This window comes from Colobus angolensis, unplaced genomic scaffold (assembly GCF_000951035.1).
Source record: "Colobus angolensis palliatus isolate OR3802 unplaced genomic scaffold, Cang.pa_1.0 Scaffold24, whole genome shotgun sequence".
NCBI lineage: Eukaryota > Metazoa > Chordata > Mammalia > Primates > Cercopithecidae > Colobus > Colobus angolensis.
This window is the reverse complement of record NW_012115599.1, coordinates 12,581,532-12,592,659: the sequence shown is the minus strand read 5'-3', so window position 1 is coordinate 12,592,659 and position 11,128 is coordinate 12,581,532. Positions and strand designations below refer to the sequence as shown.

Here is an 11,128-nt window from a genome sequence, read left to right as displayed (position 1 = left end):
TCTTTCTTTCTTTCTTTCTTTCGAGACAGGATCTCACTCTGTCACTCGGGTTAGAGTGCATTGTCACGATCACAGCTCATTGCAGCCTAGACCTCTTCAGGCTCAGGTGATCCTTCTGCCTCAGCCTCCCAAGTTGCTGGGACCAAAGGCATGTACCACCGTACCTGGCTAATTTTTTCTATTTTTTGTAGTGACCAGGTCTCACTATATTGCTGGGCTGAGCTCAAACTCCTAGGCTCAAGTGATGTGCCTGCTTTAGCCTCCCAAAGTGTTAGGATTACAGTCATGAGCCACTGTGCCTGGCGTTTTTTTCTTTTCTCCTTTTTCTTTTTTCTTTTTGTTTTTCTGAGACAAGAGTCTCACTCTGTCACCCTGGCTGGAGTGCAGTGGCGCAATCTTGGCTCACTGCAGCCTCAGTCTCCCAGGCTCAAGCGATCTTCCTATCTCAGCCTCTCAAGTAGCTGGGACTACGGGCATGCACACCACACCTGGCTAATTTTTAAATTTTTTTGTAGAGAGTTTTTGTAGAGAGGGCATCTCCCTTTGTTGCCCAGGCTGGTCGCAAACTCTTGTGCTCAAATGATCCTCCACCTTGGCCTCCTAAAGTGCTGGAATTACAGGTGTGAGTCACTGTGCACAGCCTCTTTATGTTTAATATCTATTTGCATTTATTTCTTCTGTGACCTGTCCACTTCTGTCAGGCTCTTGCTCTTTTTTCTCTCTGTTTTTTGAAGTTCTTTATACATTAGGGATACTAGTTCTTGGTGACATAAATTCCAAATATATATATATATATTTTCATTTTGAATTTTCAGAACTCCTTTTATCTCTTGTAATAAGCAGTGATTTCACCTACATGTCAAGAATTGCTGTTTTCTTCACATCTAGAGGGACTTTATGTCCTTCCTTCCTCTCCTTTGCCATTTCTGTCCTCTCACTGTGGAAGTATAGCTATATTCTTTGGGAAGCACAATTGATCCTTGAATAGCACAAGTTTGAGCTGCAGGGGTCCATGCATATGCAGATTTTTTTCAACCAAATGCAGATCAAAAATATTGCAGGGTGCCACCCACATGGATAGTCGACTTTTCATACATGCAGATCCCTCAGGGTTGACTGTGGGATTTGAGCAGATTTTGGTAGGTGGTATTGGGGGGTCCTGGAACCAGTACTTTCACAAACCAAGGGATGACTGTATTTGACAGGGTCAAGGTGGGACTGATTTTGAACCTCTTATTCACCTGGCTGTACTGCTTTTCTTTCCACTACCTTTGCAGAGTATGCTCCATCTTTGAAGATTTTTTTGAGACCAGGTCTTGCTGTCGTGTCTTTGAAGATTTTATAGAAACCCTATGTCTCTTTTCTGTAGTTATACTTCCCCTCACAGACATTATCTAAATATTAGATAGTTTGTGGTCTATAAAAAGATTTATCAATTTATTCTTTCTAACAGGAGGGAGATTGTTTCAAGGTCAACTCTTTCTCTTTTATTCCATTCTTTAAAAAAAATTTATAGTTAAAGAAAGTACTGTTCGGGTGCGGTGGCTCACGCCTGTAATCCCAGCACTTTGGGAGGCCGAGGCGGGCAGATCACCAGGCCAAGAGATTGAGACCATCCTGGCCAACATGGTGAAACCCTGTCTCTACTAAAAATACAAAAATTAGCTGGGCGTGGTGGCACGTGGCTCCCAGCTACTCGGGAGGCTGAGGCAGGAGAATACCTTGAACCTGGGAGGTGAAGATTGCAGTGAGTCGAGATCACGCCACTGCACTCTAACCTGGTGACAGAGTGAGACTCCATCTCAGAAAAAAAAACAAGGTACTGCAGCCAAGCACAGTGGCTCATACCTGTGATCCCAGCTATTTCAGAGGCTGAGATGAGAGGATCACTTGAGGTCAGGAGTTCAAGGCTGCAGTGAACTGTGCTCATGCCACTGTACTCCAGCTTGGGTAACAGAGCGAGACCTTGTCTCAGAAAAATAAAAAAAGACTACTGTATTATCATTATAAAATAATGTAAACATCCCGCGTAAAGACTGTGCAGAAAGTCTCCCATGATTCTGATTGTTGGTCTACCTCATTTGTTGTAGTGAATACGGCTTTGCCGAAAAGGTGGTGGAAGGGATGTTTATCATCGTCAATTCTATCACCATCAAGATTCACTCCAAGGCCTTCCACGCTTCTTTTGAATTGTGGCAGCTCCAGGGCTATAGTGTCAACCCTAACTGGCAGCAGAGTGACCTTCGCCTTACCCGCATCACTGACCCCCGCCGAGGAGAGGTGACAGCCCCGTCATTGTGAGGGGAGAGAATGGAGAAAGATTCAAAGTCGGACTAATTAAAGGATATTATTCCCACTTTGTGGATTTCCTCAAATGTTCCCCATTCCTGGGAGCCCAGAGGCCTTTCTGTCCAGTGTTACTGCTACATCCTTTCCTTAATTATGGATCCCCAATTCACTGCTTTTTCTTGGTGGGATCCCAACTGAGAGTGCTGGGAGTCTCTGCTTTGCCAGTCTTTTTTCCTTGGACTTCTTGCTTCTTGGTTAATTTCATTCACAGGATTAAGGATTTTACTTTCTCTCCTCCCAGGTTTTAACATTTAAGGAAATAACTTGGCAAACACTCCGAATTGAGGCAGATGCTACAGACAATGGCGATCAGGACCCAGTCACCACTCCATTGAGGCTTATTACAAACCAAGGCAGGATCCAAATAGCCCTCAAAAGAAGAGTAAGTGTGTTCTCTGGCCTCATGAAAACTTCCATCTTTTATACTATGAGACAGCCTGGATTTGGTATTCCCTTATTGTTTGGAATGTTACTGGCCCCTGGAATGGCAGTTGAAGGGGAAAGGCCTATAATTCAGTGTTGCCCAACATCCTCTAGTAATAGAATGTTTCTACCTTCCTGTTTTCTTAGTTTTGGAAACTGCAATTTTTACCCATATATAGGGACACTGACATAGGCACCTGGCAGTTGACTATTGCTGCTTTTTTTTAAATTAAGGAAACTTTAGTAGTTTTGTAAGAAATTGTCTCTCCAAAGTGCTTGATACTTTCACATATTGGAGATTGAAAAGCCGCTTCTGAAACTGATTGGGCAACACTTTGAAAGTTGGAATGAACAAGGTAACAAACCCCATGTTGTCTGTGGCTTCCTCAGACCAAAGATTGCAATGTGATATCCTCCAAGCTGATGTTCCTGTTGGATGACCTGCTCTGGGTGCTAACTGACTCACAGCTCAAGGCTATGATGAAGTATGCAGAGTCACTGAGTGAAGCCATGGAGAAGTCAGCCCAGCAAAGAAAGACCCTGGCCCCTGAACCTGTACAGGTTAGAGATGAAACAGACACCCTTGGTGTGCTAGGGACTCAGTAGGCCAGACCTACCTCATACTAATGTAGGTGGAATCTAGACTTTATTTGGGAAATTTGTTGTTTACTTCTGGGTATTCATAGGCTTTGCCTGCACCTCTGATTTTTTATTTATTCTGTTCACTGGGTACCTCCAGTGTATTAAGTATACAGTGCTGGCCACTGGAGAAGAAAAATGGAATACACCTCTTGTTCCTGTCCTTGGGGGTCTCACTGTCTTGAAAGATGGACCATAAATGAGTTATTACAGTATGGTGTGATAAATGCTGTAATAGAATAAACAATATGCCGTGAGAGCACAAAGAAGAGGCATCTCACTACACAGGCTGAAAGAGAGCATTTAGGGAAGACATCCTAGAGGAAATGTTTTAGCATCAGTCCACTAAGACCTGGTGGGCGAGAGCCGGGAGGGCAATTCAGAACTATGAACTGTATTCCAACAGTTATTAGACTAATTATAATTCGGCTTTGGGAGTTTGGGTGATATAATTGAAACAGACCTAAGTGAGCTACTAGGCCAACAGTTATGAGAGGGAAGGAACATCTTGCTAAACTGTGGTTTTCCTCAGTCTGGACCAAAGCTTAAAGAAAGCCTACAAAGGATCTTTTCAGGGTCTGGACTTCCTGTTTCTCTCTCTGTCACATGTAGATCACTCCACCAGCTCCCAGTGCCCAGCAGTCCTGGGCCCAGGCATTTGGTGGCAGCCAGGGCAACAGCAACAGCAGCAGCAGCCGCCTCAGCCAGTACTTTGAGAAATTTGATGTGAAAGAGTCGTCCTACCATCTGCTCATCTCCCGCCTGGACCTGCACATTTGTGATGATAGCCAGTCCCGAGAGCCAGGTACCCCATGAGGCCTGAGCCTGGGCTGGGTGGTCCACGTCACTGTCTAGTTCTGGGCAGAGCCTGGGGATGAAGGCTCTTTTCAAAAGACACTGTGGAGTACTTTGGTTGGTTTCCCTTAATCACAGGCATTCCTTGGGCCTCAGCCTTCCTGTGGTAGCCCTGTTTGAGGGCTGTTCAGCCTTTAGGGTGCAGTAGAACCACATGCCATACTTAATAAAATACAGATGTTGGGCCTCTCCCCAAACACCTCTAAATTAGAGTCTTCCGTGGTAGAGTTCAAGCAGTGTAAACTTTTTTTCCCACTCACCAAAGTTCCTTAGGCAATCCTAATGCTTATCAGAGGTTGAAAACGACTGGGGTGAGATTTTAGGTGAGTAAATTCAACTATAGGAAACCTCAGAATTTTTAGATTTGGGATCAGTTTAAATATTTATCGTGTGTAAACGTTCTCTTCCCAAGCAAGGTTATGTTGTAATCTCAACATACTAGAACAACTAGCATTATGTATATGTTTACATTTATTCAGAATGAAAAAAACTAATTGACTCATTGCTTTCCTTTATGAGCCCTGGGGAAATCACTTAATCTTCTGCTTAACCTGTTTGAGTTTCCACATTCGTGAAATTGAGTTAAATCATGTCTCACTCATTTACCTCCAAAGATGTTGTCGGCCGGGTGTGGTGGCTCAAGCCTGTAATCCCAGCACTTTGGGAGGCTGAGACAGGCGGATCACGAGGTCAGAAGATCGAGACCATCCTGGCTAACACGGTGAAACCCTGTCTCTACTAAAAAAATACAAAAAACTAGCCGGGCTTGGTGGCGGGCGCCTGTAGTCCCAGCTACTTGGGAGGCTGAGGCAAGAGAATGGCGTAAACCTGGGAGGTGGAGCTTGCAGTGGGCTGAGATCCGGCCACTGCACTCCAGCCTGGGCGACAGAGCGAGACTCCGTCTCAAAAAAAAAAAAAAAAAAAGTTGTTGTCAGGCTCAAATGAGCCAATATGCTGAATTTGGAGGACCTTGATTATAGGCTAATATTAAGTTTTATTACACTGCTGCTTGTTTCTTCAAAACTATCTCTGTGTTCCCTTTAAGCTCTCCTTTGCCATCAGCTCTTGGTTTTTGATGCTTACATGTGGTATTAAATAGATATTTCTCTTGCTGGCTTATCTTCTCTGAAGGCTTTGTTTACCTTATAATAAGATCTGGATTCACTGGCCGGCACAGTGGCTCATGCCTGTAATCCCAATACTTTGGGAGGCTGAGGTGAGAGGATTGCTTGAGTTTAGGAGTTTGAGACCAGCCTGGGCAACATGGCAAAACCCTTCTCTACAAAAAATTTAAAAATTAGCCATAGATCAGCTGCAGTGGCTCACACCTGTAGTCCTAACACTTTGGGAGGCTGAGATGGGAGGATCGCTTAAGCCCAGGAGTTTGAGACCAGCCTGGGCAATATAGTGAGACTCCATCTTTTAAAAAAGTAATTAGCCAGGTATGGTGATATGTCCCTGTAGTTCTAGCTACTCAGGGGGCTAAGGTGGGAGAATTGCTTGAGCCCAGGAGCTCGAGGCTGCAGTGAGCCATGATTTGTGCCACTACACTCCAGCCTGGGTGACACAGTGAAATCCTGGTTCAAAAAAAAATCTTGACTCAGTTTCCTTGGGTGACCTGCCTATTCATTTCTTCTGGGGCACCAAGCAGCACTGCCTCTCCTGCTTGACTATTCCTTGGTCTTAAAGTTATTTCAACCCTCCTCTACTCTCATTCTGAAAGGAAAGAAAGGAGCAATGACAGTACAAAGATTGTTTTTACCACCACAGAAAATAATTTGCCACTCACTCATTTGTTACTAAAACAAGTATTATTTTGTTTAGTTTTTTTCTTTTAAGTGCTACCTAAAGGCTTTGGGTGTTTTTTGGTTTGATTGTTTGTTTAGATTTTGTTTTTAATCGTTTCAGAAGTCCTAATTAAGAGTACACGATTGAGAGTTTCACCCTGTCACTTGATGAGGGATGTTTAGTACTGTTCTCTTCAAGTGCCAGAGTTCTGTAATCCATACAAAGATGTGAATGACTGTAGCTTTACCATTCATTTATTAAACTATATTGATCTTTTTGGTGGAATTTAAGGAAGTTTTAGATGAGACATTTTAACATATGGGAATAATTCGCAGCCTGCCATACCCAGGTGTGGTATAGGGGCAGAGATCAGGGAGAGTTCTTGTAACTCTGTCTGGGATTTGGGGAGAAAGGGGATGGGATAACTAGGTAATATAGAAAGGGCGTCAAGACTTTCTGGAGTTGTACTGTCCAGTACAGTAGCCTACCACATGTGACTACTGGGCACTTGAAATGTGGCTGATTCAAATTGAGATGTTATGTAAAGGTAAAATAAACATTGGATTTCAAAGATATGTGTGAGGTCCATGACTATGCCAAATGTCATGCCCAGGGTTAGGTTCCAGCCCATGCTGAGGTTGAGGGGAGTGGGTGGATGGGCAGATAGCTGAAAGAACACTTGGTCCGGGGGGCAGTGTGGGTCGGGGGGTAGGCAGGTGAAATTTACTTTTATTTAGCAGCTAGCTCTCTCATCAACATCTCTCTCACTCTGTCACTGCTTGTTCCGGGTGCCCCCATACAGAGAGCTGCATGGGTGGCTCTCCCTTGCCTTCAGGGTCAGCAGCTTAACTCTTTCCCTCTGGGCACAACCCAGTTCCTGGCTTTCCCCTGCCTGTCTGCCAGACAGCCAGTCTCCCTTACAGGGGTCAGTAGCTTCACTCTCTCTGGGCGCCAGCGCCTGCACAAGAGCCATGCCATGCTGTGCTGTGCCAGACTGAGCCCCAAGAGCTTAGCATCAGCAGGGCAGTTATGCCTTTTACAGACAATAGTGGTACAGGCCAAGGGATGGCCTTCCTATGTTATGGCTACATGGCTGTGATAACAGGTGGAGTTACACGGTGCTCTAAACTTGCTGAGTCATGCTGGCCTGGGCATCTGCCTAGGCATATTCCTTGACCAAAGCACATCCATGTACTTTACAATATGGTACCAAAAAAAGACTGTAAACCACCTCAATAATTATTTTCATATTGATTCCATGTTGAAATAACATTTGGGTATATTGGTTTAAATACATATTCTTGGCCAGGCTTGGTGGCTCACGCCTGTAATCCCAGCACTTTGGGAGGCCAAGGGCGGTGGATCACCTGAGGTCAGGAGTTCGAGACCAGCCTGGCCAACATGGTGAACCCCTGTCTCTACTTAAAAAACAAGCAAAAAAAACAAAAATTAGCTGGGCATGGTGGCAGGCACCTGTAATCCCACCTACACGGGAGGCTGAGGTAGGATAATTGCTTGAGCCTAAGAGGCGGAGGTTGCAGTGAGCCAAGATTGCACCATCGTGCTTCAGCCTGGGGGACAAGAGCGAGACTTTGTCTCCAAAAAAATATATATATAAAATTATATATAAATATAATTACCATTAATTTCACTTTTTATTTTTATTTTTTGAGACAGAGTTTCGCTCTGTTGCTCAGGCCAGAGTGCGGTGGCGCAATCTCGGCTCACTGCAAGCTCTGCCTTCCGGGTTCACACCATTTTCCTGCCTCAGCCTCCGGAGTAACTGGGACTGTAGGCACCTGCCATCATGCCCGGCTAATTTTTTTGTATTTTTAGTAGAGGTGGAGTTTCACTATGTTGGCCAGGCTGATCTTGAACTCCTGACCTCAAGTGATCCGCCCACTTCAGTCTCCCAAAGTGTTGGGATTACAGACATGAGCCAGTGCGCCCAGCCCCAATCTATATTTCTATTAGATATCATTACTTTAGAATTATCTGTCTAATATGGTATTAAATTGCCACATGCAGCTATTTACATTAAAATGAAAATTACAATTAAAAGTTCATTTTCATGTTAATTAAAATTAAAATTAGTTCTTTATTTGCTCTAGCCACATTTCAATTGCTCAGTATAGTCTATAAGCCATAGAACACCTCCATCATCACAGAAAGTTCTTTGGACAGTGCTGCTCTAGAGACTACTTGAAGGCTACACCTGCTGCTTTTTTAAAATTAAAGGGTATGATAGCCTGGATGTTGGAGCTGCTGACTAACATGCTCGCCTATCCCTTGGTATTAGAGGTGAAATGATCGGAAACTGGATGGGTCATTGGGGTCAGCACTGTCTTGAGGTAGGACAGCACTGTCTTTTAAAATCAAACTGGATGGCAAAGATAGAAGTAAGGCTTCCCCCAGAAAATAAAAAAAAGAAAAAAATCAAACTGGAGCTCACATTTCAGGCCTCTGAGAGAAGATTGGTGGTTGATAGGGAAGAGAGTACCACCTGCTTTTTAACTGTTTTCTCTTAGGGTAAAGCCTGTTAGCCAAAAACTTTCCTTATTTCTCTTTTTAAGGGCAGGCTATCCTCTTCCCACTAGTTCACTAGAGAATTATAGTCATTTATATACACTATTTACCATTTATGTCTCATATATGATTATGTGTTTACAATTAGATATGTTGATAATTGTTAATTATATTTGATTCCAATTCTACACCATACTATAATATGCTCATTCCATGTAGTTTATTGTTCTTTTAGCTCTAAGCAACTCCAGCAGAGGAAGCATGGTTGTGGAACCTTCTTCCTCCAGTAGCCTAGGTTATGCATTTTCAGCTGAGATGATATCACCCCAAACAGGTGAAAATTGGCTCTTTTCTTTGAAGCTGTATTGAGATACAGTCTCTTACCATACCGTTCATCCATTTACAATATATAACTCAGTGTTTTTTGATATATTCATAGGGTTGTATAACCATCTCAATGATCTAATTTTAGAACATTTTGTTTCTCCTAAAAGAAACCCTGTATCCATTTGCTGTCACGCCCCATTTCGAATTCCTAAGCAACCACTAATCTATTTTTGATATTTGCCTATTCTGGAAATTAAAAATTGGTTTCAGGGGTGCAGTGGGGATCTTAGATAGAACAATCATCTGTGGCCCTCTAAAGCTTAACCCATCCAGGCATGGTGGCTCACACCTGTAATCCCAGCACTTTGGGAGGCTGAGATGGGAAGATTGCTTGAGCCCAGGAGTTTTATTTTTTTAAAAAAATTAAAAAGTAAAAAATAAAGTTTAACCTGACTGACAAAATTTTATTCCTTAGTACTTAATTTATCTCACTGGGTTTTCTGGGGCATTACGTGAGCAGCATTGACTGAGCTCATGGAAGATACACAAAATGTGTGGAAGATCAGTGTTACAAACTATGACCAGCAGATGGCTGTGGTTAGAGGACTTTCTCTCAATCAGTTGCTCCATCTCAAAGTTATATGGTGAGAGGTGGCCTGCAACTGCCTTTTGGTTGCCGTTGGCTGCTTTGCTAGTGTTACTTATGTTTGATCCTCAGTACTTTTGTGATTTGAACTTTGAGTATTAAATGAAAATACTTTATTTTAAAATTTTGTTTACTTATATTTTTGAAACAGGGTCTTGTTGTGTTACCCAGTTTGGAGTGTCATGGCATGATCATAGTTCACTGAAGCCTCAACTTCCCAGACTCAAACGATCTTCCCACCTCAGCCTCCCAAGTAGCTGGGACTACAGGCATGTGTCACCACACCTGGCTAATTTTTGTATTTTTTGTAGAGATGAGGTCTTGCTATGTTACCAGGGCTGGTCTTGAACTCCTGAGCTCAAGCTATCCTTCTGCCTCGGCCTCCCAAAATGTTGGGATTAAGGGTGTGAGCCACTGCACCTGATCTATGTTATTTTTATTTTATTTTATTTTATTTTTGCCCACATGTCTATATACAATTCAGAAAATAGTTTATGTTTTATTATTTAATTCTGTAAAAGTTATTCAGTTCATCGTTAAGTTAATCAAGTGCTGAAAAAATGTTGACACTGTCTGAATGAGTAATAGTTTAAAAGTTATTTTCTTTTTTCTTTTTAATTTTTATGGATAATAGGTTATATGTTTATGGGATACAGGAGATATTTTCATACAGGCATACAATACATAATAATCACATCAAGGTTATCTATCACCTCAAGCATTTATTATTTATTTGTGTTACAATCATTCTAATTTTACTCTTTTAGTTATTTATTTTTTATTTTTTTTGAGACGGAGTCTAGCTTAGTCGCCCAGGCTGGAGTGCAGTGGCCCCACTGCAAGCTCTGCTTCCCGGGTTTACGCCATTCTCCTGCCTCAGCCTCCCAAGTAGCTGGGACTACAGGCACCTGCCACCACTCCCGGCTAATTTTTTGCATTTTTAGTAGAGATGGAGTTTCACCGTGTTAGCCAGGATGGTCTCCATCTCCTGACCTTGTGATCCACCCGCCTCGGCCTCCCAAAGTGTTGGGATTACAGGCGTGAGCCACCGCGCCCGGCTTCTTTTAGTTATTTTTAAATGTACAATAAATTATTGTTGACTTAGGTTGCTTCCAAATCTTGGTTATTATGAATAGTGCTGCAGTAAACATGAGAGGGCAAATATCTCTTGGGCATACTGATTTCATTTCCTTTGGAAAAATACCAATAGTAGGATTGCTGGATCATATAGTAGTTCTATCTTTAGTTTTTTGAGGAACCTCCATACTCTTCTCCATGGTAGTTATACTAATTTACATTCCCACCAACAGTGTCCAGGGGTTCCCTTTTCTTTACATCTTTGCCACCATTCGTTTTTGCCTATCTTTTGAATAAAAGCCATTTTTACTGGGGTAGGATGACATCTCATTGTAGTTTTATTTTGTTTTTTTTTTTTGGTTTTTTTTTGTTTTTGAGATAGAGTCTCACTCCGTTGCCCAAGCTGGAGTGCAGTGGCGCGATCTCAGCTCACTGCAAGCTCCACCTCCCAGGTTCACGCCATTCTCCTGCCTCAGCCTCCCGAGTAGCTGGGACTAC

The 11,128-nt window shown here is 42.8% G+C and overlaps 1 protein-coding gene across 1 annotated transcript in view; it reads left to right on the top strand.

Annotated features, from left to right (window-relative positions):
- UHRF1BP1 (UHRF1 binding protein 1) overlaps window positions 1-11,128 on the top strand; it is an 85,943-nt gene that overhangs the window by 37,754 nt on the left and 37,061 nt on the right. The window contains exons 5-8 of the mRNA XM_011945403.1: window positions 2,091-2,280; window positions 2,591-2,731; window positions 3,163-3,333; window positions 4,024-4,216. Coding sequence (XP_011800793.1) covers window positions 2,091-2,280; window positions 2,591-2,731; window positions 3,163-3,333; window positions 4,024-4,216 — 695 coding nt within the window. The remainder of the gene's footprint in view (window positions 1-2,090; window positions 2,281-2,590; window positions 2,732-3,162; window positions 3,334-4,023; window positions 4,217-11,128) is intronic.